At 47.5% G+C, this 14,121-nt stretch overlaps 5 protein-coding genes across 5 annotated transcripts; 3 read left to right on the top strand and 2 right to left on the bottom strand.

Annotated features, from left to right (window-relative positions):
* Nucleotides 1-337: 337 nt before the first annotated feature.
* NGG1 (histone acetyltransferase NGG1) lies at nt 338-2,439 on the bottom strand (the record flags this gene model as incomplete). The annotated part of the gene is made up of 2 exons (XM_076685240.1): nt 2,362-2,439; nt 338-2,311 (listed from the first exon to the last, which is right to left on the bottom strand). The coding sequence occupies exon 2, from the start codon at nt 2,282-2,284 to the stop codon at nt 338-340; it is 1,947 nt and encodes a 648-aa protein (XP_076540440.1). The 5' UTR covers nt 2,285-2,311; nt 2,362-2,439.
* A 241-nt stretch (nt 2,440-2,680) lies between these two features.
* On the top strand, nt 2,681-3,604 carry HMO1 (Hmo1p; the record flags this gene model as incomplete). Its single annotated transcript, XM_076685239.1, has 2 exons — nt 2,681-2,719; nt 2,777-3,604. 2 exons carry the CDS (start codon nt 2,681-2,683, stop codon nt 3,602-3,604), a joined length of 867 nt encoding a protein of 288 aa, XP_076540439.1.
* Nucleotides 3,605-4,684: 1,080 nt separating this feature from the next.
* Nucleotides 4,685-5,506, bottom strand: RSM7 (mitochondrial 37S ribosomal protein uS7m RSM7; the record flags this gene model as incomplete). Its single annotated transcript, XM_076685238.1, has 1 exon — nt 4,685-5,506. One exon carries the CDS (start codon nt 5,504-5,506, stop codon nt 4,685-4,687), a length of 822 nt encoding a protein of 273 aa, XP_076540438.1.
* Nucleotides 5,507-5,713: 207 nt separating this feature from the next.
* RSM24 (mitochondrial 37S ribosomal protein mS35 RSM24) lies at nt 5,714-6,628 on the top strand (the record flags this gene model as incomplete). Its single annotated transcript, XM_076685237.1, has 1 exon — nt 5,714-6,628. One exon carries the CDS (start codon nt 5,714-5,716, stop codon nt 6,626-6,628), a length of 915 nt encoding a protein of 304 aa, XP_076540437.1.
* A 1,614-nt stretch (nt 6,629-8,242) lies between these two features.
* TRVA0_023S00100 (uncharacterized protein) lies at nt 8,243-9,310 on the top strand (the record flags this gene model as incomplete). The annotated part of the gene is made up of 2 exons (XM_076685236.1): nt 8,243-8,440; nt 8,489-9,310. 2 exons carry the CDS (start codon nt 8,243-8,245, stop codon nt 9,308-9,310), a joined length of 1,020 nt encoding a protein of 339 aa, XP_076540436.1.
* Nucleotides 9,311-14,121: the final 4,811 nt, after the last annotated feature.

Genomic DNA, 14,121 nt, shown 5'->3' with positions numbered 1-14,121 from the left:
AGCCCTTAGCAACCACCCCAGAGCCTTAGGGACGGGGGGTTTGGGGGGCAGAGCCCCCCTACTATGGGAGCTCGAGGGCTGGCCCTCGAATACAGAATTGAGTGCAATTGGGGGGACCAGTCCCCCCAACCCCCCCCCCCCTGGGGCTCCGCTACGCGGAGGAAGAGCCGCAGTTGGAGCCCCTAGCCCAGAGCCTTAGGGACGGGGGGTATGGGGGGCAGAGCCCCCCAACAACGGGAGCTCGAGGGCTGGCCCTCGAAAACAGAATTGAGTAGATGCCAATGGGCAGAATATTAGGGAGTGGGATGGATAAATAATGCATTAGTACTTTTGAGGATCAATTATAGTCCTCCTCCTCTTCTTCAATTTTGAGTCCTTTGAAAACCGATTCGTCCGGAACGCGCTTCATCGTTTCTGGCGGCTTGAACACTGGACCAATCTTCTCAATCCACCGCTGACGCTTCTCAATAAGCGCCTTAAGGCCAGACTTCTCCAATACCGGCCCAGGGTTGTGATGGATGGTTGCCGTGCCTTTCTTCTTCTTGGCCTTGGGGTTCCGGTACCGCCGCGTGTACGCCTGGTCAACCTGCTTGTCCAGATCCTCCAAAATGTTCGTGTATTCCTGGTACGCCATCTGCTCTTGCACGAGCGGGGTTATAATGTTCTTACACGCCTGGTTGACCTTGGACACAACGCGCAGCTTCTTTTGCAGCAGCCTTAATTCGTGCGAGATCTCGTCGTCTTCACGGTAGTTGATCCAGTCAACACCTCCGTCCTCGGGCGGGTTGGCCGCCAGCTTGAAGTCCTTTCTATCGGGCACAGCATTGTCAATGATGCCGACATAACTGAATTCTTTTTTTAGACGCTCCTCAACCGCCGCATAGTCAGTATTTGTAGCCACAGACGTCTTCCATGTGTCGTCTATCAGCAAGCTTTGTGCTTCATCCTCACCTGATCCGCCAGAATTCTGATTATTCTTTTCCGGGAGCAGAGCTTCAAACAATCGCGACGCCAGCGGTCCAAGCGACACCGAATCCGACTCTAGGTGGTCATCGTCCAGCAGCTGCTCGGTGCCCTTGGCTCTGACTTCGCTGGTATCTGTGTTTGGCGGCTGTGAAGAGAGGTGGTACCCTGGATTAGGTCCGTCCTCAGCGCTCCATTGATCCACATAAAGTGGGCCCAGCGGAGGAATTACAAACGGATCGAGTAGCCCCGGACGCCCGTACTGCGTATCGCCTCCAACCGCCTTCTGCTTGAGAAACGAAATGTCTTCTTCGGTATACGGGCGGAAGTACGGTTCAATGGCAGTAGCAAACGTCGTAAACTGCACTTGGTTTGGTGGTTTGGCTCGCGTAAAGTCTTCATCAGGTATCTCTCCGGGCAGAAGATGCTTAAGATCGACCGTAGGGTACGAAGCCACGCCGTACTTCTTCTTAAGGTATTCCTCGCCGTGGTTTGGGAGCTCATCCTCCTGGAACAGCCCCAATGCAGCGATGGGGATTTTTTGGGATTCTACGAATTCCGACTTGGGGTTCTTTTCATACTCGGGTGCCACCAGCCGCTCGGGAATCTGGATATCGGTCATGTCTCTCATTTCAATGTCTCCTTCTTTATCTTTTTCCTCACCGTGGTCTCCGTTTGTTATTTCCTGTTCTTCTTCCGCTGATTCTTCTTTGACGGCATCAATGTCTACGATTTCAGGATTCGCCGCGTTTTCTTCTTCCTCTTCTTCTTCTTCCTCTTCCTCTTCCTCTTCTTCTTCTTCTTCTTCGGCTTCGGCTTCTACTGGTTCTGGTTCTGGTTCTTCAGGTTCTTCCTCTTCTTCTGCCTCCTCTTCTTCGCTTTTACTCTCTGGCGGCTCTGATCTGACGCTCTTCTTTCCATTGCCCACGCGAGGGCCCTGATACTTCTTCGGTACGCCCTTGCCCGAGCGCTTCTTCTTGCCTGCTCCTGCCCCTGAGGACGCGGACTGGGCCTGCGTAATGAAATTGTCCACTTTCTGGAGCCTCTCTAGCTCATCCGAGCTTTCAGCCAGCCTCTGCGAAGAGCTTTTGACGAGAACCGCCAGCTTCCTCTGGATCTTCTTGAGTGACGCGATATCAAACTGATCCACCGACGTGTGGTCGATCTCGGTCAAAAGCGCCGAGTAGATGTGGTCAAACGGCCATTCGGCACTACACGATTCCAGCAACTCGCTTTCAGTAGGGATTGACTGCGGCATCGGCGAGGCCGAGCGCTTGGCGGTCTTATCGGCCGCCCTCTTGAACTTCCCCCGCGAGGCCATTTATCAACCTATTTTGCCCTAAAATGCCTATTATCAGTTAGCTCTTATTAATCCCCATTTCCAAAAGCACAACATACCAAGATCAACTATACATATAGAGACGACCTAGCCCCCCAAAAACAATATCTCTTAAATGAACGAACGGACGGTGTATGACTGTCGTGCCTGGGTTTACGTGAACTGCCCCGGTCCCGGCTATTGTTGGAATGGGGTGGGGCGCGCGTTGGGAGGAAAAAATCCCAGACTGAAATATGCGCGGTAGCGGGCTGAAGTTTACTTACGCAACCCCGCAACGCGTCTCCCAACCGCCAGCAGGGCAAAATTTGTCGCCTTGCGGAACTTGATTACGCTTGGTTACAGGTATCATAAAACTTGGAACGACAATCGTATTAATTAATGAGCGACCTCGACCAGCTTAAAGTGAAGAAGGATGCGGTAAGTCAAACAGAAACACGGTGCAAGGTGTGTGGCGTATGCTGACTGGATATGTAGCTTGTAAGCGCGCTGTACAGCCTGTCCAAGGCGGCCAAGGAGGCCTCTGACGCGACAATTGAGTTCTTTGACTCCATCCCCGCTGCGGCAGAGGACCTGGATGAGCTCAACGCGAGCCTCGCGTCGCTCAACGGGCTCGTGGGCAAGACGAGCCGTGCCGTGGCCAAGTCGGGGCGGTCCCTCGCGAAGCAGACCTCCGTCAGGGGCCGCAAGGCCGAATTGGAGGAGAGCGGCGAGGACGAAAAGGCTGTTGCGACTCCGCAGAAGCGCAAGCGGGCCAAGCCATCCAAGCCCGTGGACCCCAATGCGCCCAAGAAGCCGCACACGGTGTATTTTGCGTTCCTGCAGCACGCCCGTAAGACGCTTCCTGAGGACCGCAAGAAGAAGGGGCTACCTCCGCTCAGCAGCTCCGAGATGACCAAGACGCTCTCGGAGCAGTGGCACCAATTGTCCGAGGAGGAGAAGAAGCCGTGGAAGGAGAAGTACGAGAAGGACATGCAGGAGTACATGAAGAAGAAGGAGGACTACTCCAAGAAGCTTGCCTCTGATGCTTCTGTCGAGAAGGCTGAGCCAGCTCCCGCTGCTGCTCCTGAGCCAATTGCCAATGGCGAGAAGGAGACCAAGGAGCCGGTTGAAAGTGGAGATAGTGATGAGCAGGAGGGACCTGAGGAAGCGGAAGAGGAGGAGGAAGAAGAGTCCAGCAAGGAGAAGAAGCGAAAGAAGTCCGAGAAGAAGGAGGTCAAGGAGGCCAAGGATTCCGGCAAGGAGAAGGAGAAGAAGAAGGAACGACGAAAGAAGAAGAAGAGTGAAGTCGCTGCTTCTGCTTAATACTTTTAACTTTTTTTTAATTGTTTACTTTGTAATGGACTTTTAATCTCTGTAATTGCACCACAGAGCTCAATTGACACCAATTAAACTAGAAAGGGTATTCGAGGGCCAGCCCTCGAGCTCCCGTAGCTGGGGGCTCTGCCCCCAAACCCCCGTCACATCAGCCATTCTCCGTGAAGCGGAGCTTCAGGGGGGTTCCAGTGTCCCCCACAAAATAATTAAATGATATTAATGGGGCATTGTCGCTAGGTAGGGTCGCAAAGTATATATGGGGTGGGGTGCCCAAAAACACGCTTGTCCTGGCAGTGGAGGAAAGTCAGTCTATGTCTGCTTTATGGGCCGCCAGGGAATGCAGGAAGAAGAAGAAGGAGAAGAAGAAGACATAGAAGAAGGGCGATGAAAGAGTTCGAGAAAGCGAAGTTGTTCAATGGATGGCTGGTAATAACCTTTTGTTCTCAGTAAATGGGTTGGATTAGACTCATTTGTTGATCCAATGGTTGACTCTCTAATGGGTTTTTTTATCTAAATTACAAATAATGGATTGAACAAGATCGAGTTGGCTCAATGGTTGACTGATAATGGACTTTTGTTCTATCAATGGGGTAGTTGAACGATTGGTCCAATGTATGGCGCGTGGTGCCTAATCTGTAACAACTCATCCAATGATTGAAAAGTCAGTATAAGTTCGGTTTAATAGTTGATAGGTCAATGTCAACTGGTCCCTAACTGGAAACGTCGATGTCAATTGCTCCAATGAGTGAAAGGTTAATGTCAATTTGTCCAACGATTGATCGGCCTATGTCAATTTGTCTAATGATTGAATAGCCTAACATGTTATGTCAGTTGGTTTAATGAATGGGAAGTTAATCTCAATTGGTCCAATGAGTGGAAAGGTTGATGTCAATCGGTCTAATGAAAGCCTATTGTCAACTGGTCCAATATTGATATCGATTGATCCAATGACTGCGAAAGCTTAATGTGTCAATTGGTCCAATGATTGCCCATGATTGGAAAGGTTAATGTATTTACAAGATATATACATAAATATGTGTTTATCGTCAGCAGCTTAACGGTAATGTTTTATCGCCGCTTCTTCGTCAGCAGCTTAACGAACGATCGGTTAACAATGGCAAGCTTATGCTGCTGGACCCGCTTCTCAAAGCCCGGCGATCGCCCATCGGCCGCTGCCAAAATCTCCTCCGCCAGCCTCACCGAGAAATCTTTACTTGGCCGCTTGTTAGCCGACTCTAATAGCCACAACCACGACTGTCGAAGCCGCTGTCTCTCAGTCAATGGCGTCGGAACAAGCTCGGATCGCGCACCACCATCACTATATCGCTTCAGCTTCACCACCGGAGCCATGTCCTCGAGGATCCGCTTAAGTAATGCAACAGGATCCGTTCTCTTCTTGAGGTGCACCAGATACAGCGCCTGGCCCATGAGCTTCTCGGCACGCGCCTTCTTGCCGGCCCGCATGATCATATTCGTCAGGTAGTTCATGGTCTCGTCCCTTCGCGCCGGAATCGGCGTGCTCTTGACTTTGAGGAACTCCTCCTGCTGCTGCTCTGACGGAACAAACTTCTCCGATGCCTTCTCGTCAATCACCTGCTGGAAGATATCAATCTCCGCCACGCCCTCCGGCGCAAATGCTTTGCTCGGGTAGTACTTCCCGTTTTCGTCCACCAAATCCGTTCTCAGCTCCCGCAGAGAGGCAATCCACTCCTCGGCGATCTTGTCGGCCTCTTCCCGGGGAAGTGACTCCACGCCTTCAGCCTTCCTCAGCCCGACCAGGGCCTTTGCAGCACTGTTGAAAACCTCACCCTGAGGTTCCTTCTTCAGCAGGACAGCCGCGGAGCTAAACAGCCTTCTGCTAGACGCACCAAACAGCCTTCGAGCGATCATCCCTGTCTTCTCGGTCGTCTGAGAGATCGTGATCCCGCTGAAATTTTGTCGTTTGGCGAGATTTTCCAGCGTGCGCACGCGAATTAAAACTCCCAACGGAGCTCCGCCCCGGGCCACCTTCCCTCCTGGGCAGAAGTGAAAAATTGAAGGCCGTCGATCTTCAAGGGTTAAGTTAAGCGATTTGGCTTCTCTCTTTTTTTGCATGCAATGGTCGTGAGAAACAGGAGTATTGTGGCTGGTCGGCTGCTATGCCGAGGGTTTTCGAGCTGCCGGGCGACTCAGCAGAAGCAGAAGTCTCCGCAGGACATTCTGAGCCAGGGGTTCAAGCAGATGGAGTCTCCAAAGTACACTCGATCCAAGGAGAACCTCGAGCCACTGGTTAGGGCCGGAAAACAGCTGGGCATCTCGGAGTCGGAGATTAGCGAGCTGTATTATAATGTCCAGGTGGGCCAGAAGCCGTTTGCAGAGATGGCACCGGAGCAGAAGGCGGAATTGTTCAACGAGTCTGCCAAGGGTCTGGAGCCTCCACAGCTGGACGAACCGTTCAGATACGATGACTTGCCTCCGCTGGGTCATTTACAGATGCACGAGCACCGGGTGCAGCGAGAATACGTGCGAATTGCCGCGTACGATCTGCCCCAGCTGACGAAATACATCCAGCCATACAAGCCATACGCTAAGAAGAAGGAAATTGTTAAGTTCAAATACACAACCTACATGGGCGAGGAGCATGCTGCTGAGCGCAAGGTGGTGGCCACCTTGAAGACGGCGGAGCTTGACGAGTTGTCGGATGCCGAGAAGCATAAGCTGCGAGTGCTGGCTGGAGCGCGATACAACGCGGGAACTGATGAGCTCAAGATCTCGGCAGCGCGGTACCCTACCCAGGCGCAGAACAAGCGGTTCATTGGCGAGGTTCTGCGGGATCTCATTGCTGCGGCGCGGGACCAATCGGACTCAATGGCAGACGTGCCACTGGACACTCGTCACATCGAGCCCAAGCTGCGAAGAAACAAGCCCATCTACCGAGACTTCCCGTTCCCGAAGGAGTGGGCGCGGCCAGAGGATGCGCCCAAGACGAGTCCCGACTTTATGTCCAAACTTTCCAACGCCATTGAACAGTAATGAGTTTTTTTTTTATCCTTGTACATACTAAATATTGTAAACTACTATTTGCATATTGAATGTTGTAGAATAGCTCCCTATTTGTACTACTATATGGTCAGTTATGTGTTATTTCGCAGTAGCATAATGTATTGTCGAATAGCAGAAGTAGGTGCACTAAAGAGTATCCAAAATTCAAGTTTTCATTGTCTGGGGGAAACCTAGTGAGTAATTCAAGGAAAGCAATCGGATATAACTGAAATCAGTTGTTGGTAAAGGGAGCCGGGGGAGAGCAGTGTTGACTATAGGTAACAAACCAGTTACAGAGTTATCCCTCATTTGTTTTCACTTTGCCCAACTGTATCGTGTGGGGTAGCTTACTGCGTAAGACTAACATAGAACTTCTATTCAACTTCCGAAGAGGTATTAGATATTTCGGATGAATATCGACTTATTGTGTGGGCTATTGGTGCATTTTCAGGTAACGTAGCACATAGGGATAGACTGAGAAAGTTCAAGTCTATCTAATCCTTAAAAGCCCTGGAAGCCCCGCTATGGAGAGGGGTCATCAAATTATTACCGGTAGTTTTACCAGTAAAACAGTCCAAGCTAGTCAAATCCCGCACATTGCAAGCTACCCCTATATATCACGCCAACCCACAGGAACTACGCTAATACCTAATCATCCACTCTTCTTTCAACATTCTACACGAATCTCTAACCATGTAAATTTAACCTCATCATATATCTTATGGCCAAATGAGCTCGCCTCGCGCGTCTCAGTGCATGCGGCTGATACGAAATGTCGCACGGAGCCGAAAAGGGAAATGCTGCACTCTACACGTTCTTCTTTGCACGACGTAATACATACCACAGCGACTTTATACAATATAACAGGGTATCGCCGCTTATCTGTCTATGCAGATCACAATTCAGGTACAGTAGCCGCTTTATTACCCCGTAAGAGTAGTACTAATACCGCTGGAATAACCTATTTAATGCGGCTATACTGGTTAGACAGGGGTCTGAGACATGGCTTATTATAATTATAGAACGCTAATCCGTCCATCGCGATTATACCCTCTCTGGAGGCATGCGGGCCTATTTAACGAGCCAAATCGACAAGTCAAATGTATGAGCTACAATGTATTGTACTGTCTATGTGCGTTAGTACAGCCAGCAGAGCATGCGCATCCATTTAATACCTGTCTGCTGACCGCGTATACTTGAAACGATCTCGGAAGGAGGGGCGAGGTTCCATTACGCATCCCCCCCTTTTTTTTAATTTGAGCATGGCCCTGCTGGCTGCACCGCCGCAGGCAGTGAGAGAGAAGTCTTCACAGTACGTGCAAGCGAAGTTTCATCTGGATGCGGCACAGCGTTTTTAGTCGTGCAGAAGTGCTACTGCCGCTTGTTTAAATATATAGGCCTGGATCCGTTCCCCCTTTCCCCCCTGACACCCAACCACCAAGTTGTCTGTTCGGTCGTACGCGTGCAGTTTTTTCTTTACTGTATCATAAAGTAGATTAGAGGTGGACTTGATAAAAATTTCCACACTCTCGTTGAGTCTATTTTTTTTCTTCTCACCCTGAAATCTCCTGCGGGTTCAAGAGTTTTCAAATCTGAAAAAGTGACATGATGGGCAAAAGAGTTTTTGGAGCGTCGCTTTGGAGCTCGCCGTTTTTCCTGACAGTGTTCGTGAGCTCTGCAGTGTGCCTGGCATTCCTGGGGTTCATTTTCGGCCGGTTCGAATTGGACGTCGTCAAGGGAAGCCCACAATCCCCTGAGAGTAGAGCCATTCCGACTTATTTGGCCCTATTTATTTTCGCAGAGGTAAGCAAGGCTACTACACATACGAGACATGAGCTAACATTATGACAGGTCTATCAATGTATTCTGGCGTTTGACGCGCTGCGCAACAAAAATACCATTCAGATCATTGGCCTGTGCCTGTTCTCAGCATGTATGCTGGTCTACGCTAGTATCCAGTACGACCAGATCAGGAAGGCCATTGCAGTGCTGCAGGCGCAGAAGTACATCGAGCTCAGCCAGTGGCCGCTCATGCGAGCGTTCATCATCGCCATCCCGTGTGTCATTGCGCTGGCAATGGTGATGATGAGCGTGTTCGCGTATAAGCTCTACGGCGAGTTTGGCTGGTCCATTTATAAGCACGTCGGAGCGGACATTCGTCTTAAGCGCAGGTATCTGTTCTACCTCATTTTCATCACCCTTTTGAAGTATGACTTTTTCTTTTTCCTGGGATTTACTATCCAATTCGTCGTCATTGTCCTCGACAAAGCGGATGTCGAATTCGCCCTCACTATTGCGGTTATCCCGCTCACGATCCTCTTCCTCTACCTGGCGATGCTGTTCGTCAAAAAGGAAACAAGAGTTGGCATGGGTTTCATTATTGTCGTCTTTTTCGCCGGGTTGGCTTACTTCCTGTTCAAGATGGTCCGCATGTACCAGCCTTCCCAGGCTTACAAATACATAGCGGCCCGCAAGACGTTGACAGCTTTTGCTGTAATCACAATCATTGTCATTGTCGCCACTATCGTTAATGCTATCATCTGCACAATTAACTTTGGATGCGGCCTGAAGCAAATTGTTGACCGGGGAAACGCAGAGCCGGAGGAAGAAAAATATCCGCTTGACAATATCAGCAGCTTCCAAAAGTCTGGCACTCGAATGACAATTGACTAGTTCTTTTATTATCATCTGAACACAAACGCTTTGTTTTATTTATTTCGCTATTTATAGACCTTTTTTGTATCTTTATTCAAAGCATAACAAATCTGCAGATCGGTATATATGAGACTTTTTTATGCTTGATTTGAAATAATGTACCTGGCTTACTTGTGCCCGTAGGCGACGGATATTAGAAGCAGGATTCTTTTTAACTGTATCTAGAGTGCCCTCACCAACTTTTTTTATATTATAAGAGTCTATTATAACTGTTACTCATAATAATACGTTACTATCATTACAACTTCCCATATAATACTCTGAGATGAACTGATGTCAAATGACTTTTGTGATTATCGTAGTAGGAATACAATATGTGATATGTTCAAATCAGATCATCAATTGCATGTCACCGGTAATTAAAGTTTGAGCTTTTGGATTCTGTAAAGAGTTGGACTCCGGCAAAACGATAATGATGCAGCCGACTCTATCCACCCTCTTATCATGTAAAACTTACCATACTATTCCCGTGGAACAGTAGCGTCCATGAAGTTGAAACGCTTGAATATCTGTCCTTTGGCTGCTTGGGAAGTTAAGGAACTATGGCAAACAATGCCTTTACTCATAACATCAACGGTTGTCCTGGCCATCATCATGACGGCCATAATGAACACTGACTTACTCAGGCACATGTGTAGAGGAGTACACATTCCCAGCAAGATGGAAAAGAGTTCTAACACATTACAAACGTATGGGCGAAGAGATATGGAGGCATGAAAGAGCATATAAGTGAGATGGGACGCAAGGTGGTTCCAAAACTTTGATCATTTTTATTCATTCTGCAAAAACAAAAAAAAAAAGGAAGGAAGCAGAGATTGATTTCTGAGTTTTTGTGATTATTTTCATTATGCATTTCTTTAAAAAAGGAGAGCAAAAATAAGGAGGGTGGATATAAGGTGAAAGAGTGTTGAATGAATGGATCCTTATCCATTCTTTCCGTCGCAGCTACTGATTGTGTGTCTGAGACTTGGTCCCCGGTGAGTTCCTGCATTACTGTCTATTTGCTTACTTCTCCAACCATGGGAATCTCCTCCTTTTATCCTTCATTCCATTGCCGGACCCTAACCGATACTCCTCGGTTACTCTCCTAGCCGGTACTCATCAGCCATTCTCCGAACCGCTATACCTCAACAAAGAGATGAAAGAGATGAAAGATGGATCGGATTACTTTGATTGTGCGAGAAACAAAAAACGTTTGCAATGGTAACGAGTACCCATAGGTTATTCAAGCAGTCACGACGAGTCAAGAGGATGGATTTTTGAAACGAGAAGTCTAAACGAAGATGAAGAGTAACAGTACCATGACCTTATGCAATTAAGGAACGGCCAATCTCAAGGTTACTTGAGTGATGCCATGAGATGCTGATAGTGTCCGCGATACTTCCCGAAGGGATTGTCCATGTTGTACACCATAATGCACCAATCACAACAGTCATTTGACATCAATTCATCTCAGAGTATTATATGGGAAGTTGTAATAGTAACGTATTATTATGAGTATAACGGTTAATAGATTCTGATAATAAAAAAATACAATAATAGCAGTAGTATATAAGCTCCTTTATTGAGCCACGGCCAAAGGGCTTAATAATACATAAATATGCAAGCTGCATTTTGCAGCTGGCCAAGTGCTTATCGGGTAGCAGTCGCTACGAAGCCGGCTGGTTCAATTTCGTTCGGGACACACGCTAATCGGCGATTGCTTTCACCGGTTTCGCGTGGAAGGGGCCCAAATCTTTCGTGAGCGTAGCCATTTGGTGACGCTTCACCACATTCTTGCTCAGTGCCCCCTATATGAGCCCTCTTTGAGAAATTGGGCCAGTCTTTCGACTCCTTCCTTCGTGCTGAGAAGTGTCGGCTGGTCAAATATGTCGCTTGCCTCCTGAAGGAGGGGCCATTGTGCCGTCGCCCAAGAGCGAACTAACCTGCTAGCGCATACCGCGCCAAGCCCAGAGTTGATGGGTGTCCGGTTTATAATCTTCTACCACACGTCACCACTTAAACCACCCCCAATTAAGTTTGTGAGACAGCACAACACAAACCTGCTGTGGTCTGCCATGGTCTGCTTGGGTCCCTATACACTGTTGCAAGAACAATACAATAGCGTAGTTTATATCTAACTCCAACTGGACTGCAAACGATAAGATGGCTTATCGCAATAGGTTAGACAACGCAAAGAAAATTTAAGTAATTAAGAAAAAAAATAAGTTGGGGGTGGTGTAAGTGGTGACGGTGAAGGCCTTTTTTACAGTGGTTTAAGTGGTGACGTGCGATAGGAGAATTGTTTCCCGGACCCTCGGGGGGTTATCAATCATCACGACGTAAACGTGGTACAGCAGAGGGACCCAATTGATATGGAATGATTTTGTTATAGTTTGAAAGTTTATATGTATGTATTTCAACGACGCGTCTGGCCTAAGACCTCGTCTTAGCAAGACGCAAATAGATTATTATTATTATGACTGTTAATACATAAATATGATCTTTCATACCACAATAAATTTCACTTCAACTGGGGCCCCGCAGTCGTATCGCATTGGCGCCGAAGTGATTTGGTGCCTTCCCCCAGGGTAGGGGGGAAAGCTTTCCTAGAACAATGTTGCGGTATAGCGGTTCGGTGAGTGACCGGTGTGGACAGTCTCGGCGAGTGACCGATGTAGACAGGCTCGGTGACTGACCGAGGTGAAACGGTTCGGAGAATAGCCGATGTGCGGAATCGGAACATCGGCGATGAAGCCAAGGAGAACCATACCGGTGGCATGAAAGATAAATTGAGGGAAGTTCCCCATGGTTGCAGAAGCAAGCAAATAGACCGTAATGCAGGAACTCTTGTTGAGGTATAGCGGTTAGGAGAGTAACCGAGTACCGGTTAGGAGAATAACCGAGTGCCGGTTAGGAGAGGAACCGAGGAATACCGGTTAAGAGAGGAACCGAGGAGCACCGGTCCGGCAATGGGGTGAGAAATAAAAGGAGGAGATTCCCATGGTTGGAGAAGTAAGAAAATAGACAGTAATGCAGGAACTCACCGGGGACCAAGTCTCTAACACACAACCAGTAGCTGCGACAGAAAGAATGCATAAGGATCCATTCATCCAATAATTAATCACACACTTTAAATGTATGGGATTGACAATATTCCGCTAGCAGGTTGAACCTGGGGTTCAGCGACTCTCTGAGAAATTGAGCCATTTTTTCCACCCTTGTTCCTGCCATGAAGTGTCGGCTGGTCAAATGTATTGCTTGCCCTCTGGAGGAGGGAAGGCTGCTCATACGTGTTTAAGCAGACAGCACTAGTTAAGAGGAATTCGGAGCATAAAAATGTTCTATACAAGGATGAAAAGGGTTATCAAGGCCATGGGTTATTTAGGAATGGCCAATATCTTAAGGGTGCTAGATTGTAGCATATGAAGCGGATAACCAGAAATGCTTTTTTTTGAAGGAGGATATTATTAACATTGCTCAACAACATGTACCAGTCACAAAATTCAATTATCAAAAAAGCCAGCTGTCGGTAATTTTTGTCGATGCAACCTGGCGGAGTCATCATGACCTTTTACCCCAGGGCCAAAAAAATTCTGCCATTATCGGATCAATTGCAATGGCAGATTCGTCTGCAATTCGAACATTATTTCTTTTTATCATAATACCGGGTAGTATATATTATTATAATTTCATTATCAGTTAACATCACCGCAAGGCATGGAATGCTGACTGATATATATCGAGGCGGTATTGTAACCCGTGACTATTATTGCTTTCGCTCCACAACCTCAACATGAATCAAATTTGGAATTTTTAAAGACACCACCACTTTGCTAAGGTAATACTGGGAAATGGCGTTACTAACCGCTTATGTAATTTTTTTCGGTCTCCCGAGTGGGTTTAGGGTGAAACAGATAACATGCCAAATTACTTAGTCAGAAAATTCAATGGTTCGGTTGACTAAGCTGTATTAAAATAAAACACTGAGTAAGTAGTTGATCTAGTAATTATTAGAATTTATACGAGAATTGTATTCCTGAGTCAGGTTTGTGAAAATTTGGCGTTGTTCAAGTTATGACAAAATGTTAAAAAAATCCAAACTTATTCTTGAGTAATGTTCTTTCGTCTTCGACATAAATGATGGTTTAACTTTGGTGCAGGTGTTCTAAATTTTCAGTTATCTTACTCTTGGATTAAATGAATGAAAATCTATTAGCGTCTTTGGAGGCCTGCGGCCAGAGACATAAGTTAAATACAAATACATTGTTGAACTGCCAGACTCTGGATAGGAGGATCGTTAGATACCACAGAGGAAGAGTTGTGTTGACGTAGCGGATTTAGGACTTAGCTGTGTTGATGTGGAGGTGGATACATTGGGTAGAATGCTAGCCAGCCACGCGTGATTGGGAGTTATACTATATAGATGGGAGTTCCCACTTGTGGCGTGTTTAGATTGATAACAACAACAATATACTGTGTGTTGTGAACCGTAAACTATGTCTACCAACGAGAACTCTACCAATGCAACTGCCAACTCTTCCTCTGTGGTATCTAACGATCCTCCCTATCCAGAGTTTGGCAGTCTAACATGGGATACATATCTCCAGTCCACAAAAGATGATGCGGATCCCTCAGTAAGCTGACAATACGGGGAGAAGCTACTATCCCTACCAAGCACCGCTGTAGACGCAATGCCGAGGTCAGTGGGGAAAAAACCCATATCAACACCATCTAGGATAAAACTTGCGGTTGGGCGAGAAGGAACTCAGTCACCGCTTTGAGGCCAT

This window comes from Trichomonascus vanleenenianus, assembly GCF_965637985.1.
Source record: "Trichomonascus vanleenenianus strain CLIB 3782 genome assembly, contig: TRVA0_023S, whole genome shotgun sequence".
Classification (NCBI taxonomy): Eukaryota; Fungi; Ascomycota; class Dipodascomycetes; order Dipodascales; family Trichomonascaceae; genus Blastobotrys; species Blastobotrys vanleenenianus.
This window is presented reverse-complemented; position numbering and strand designations above follow the sequence as displayed.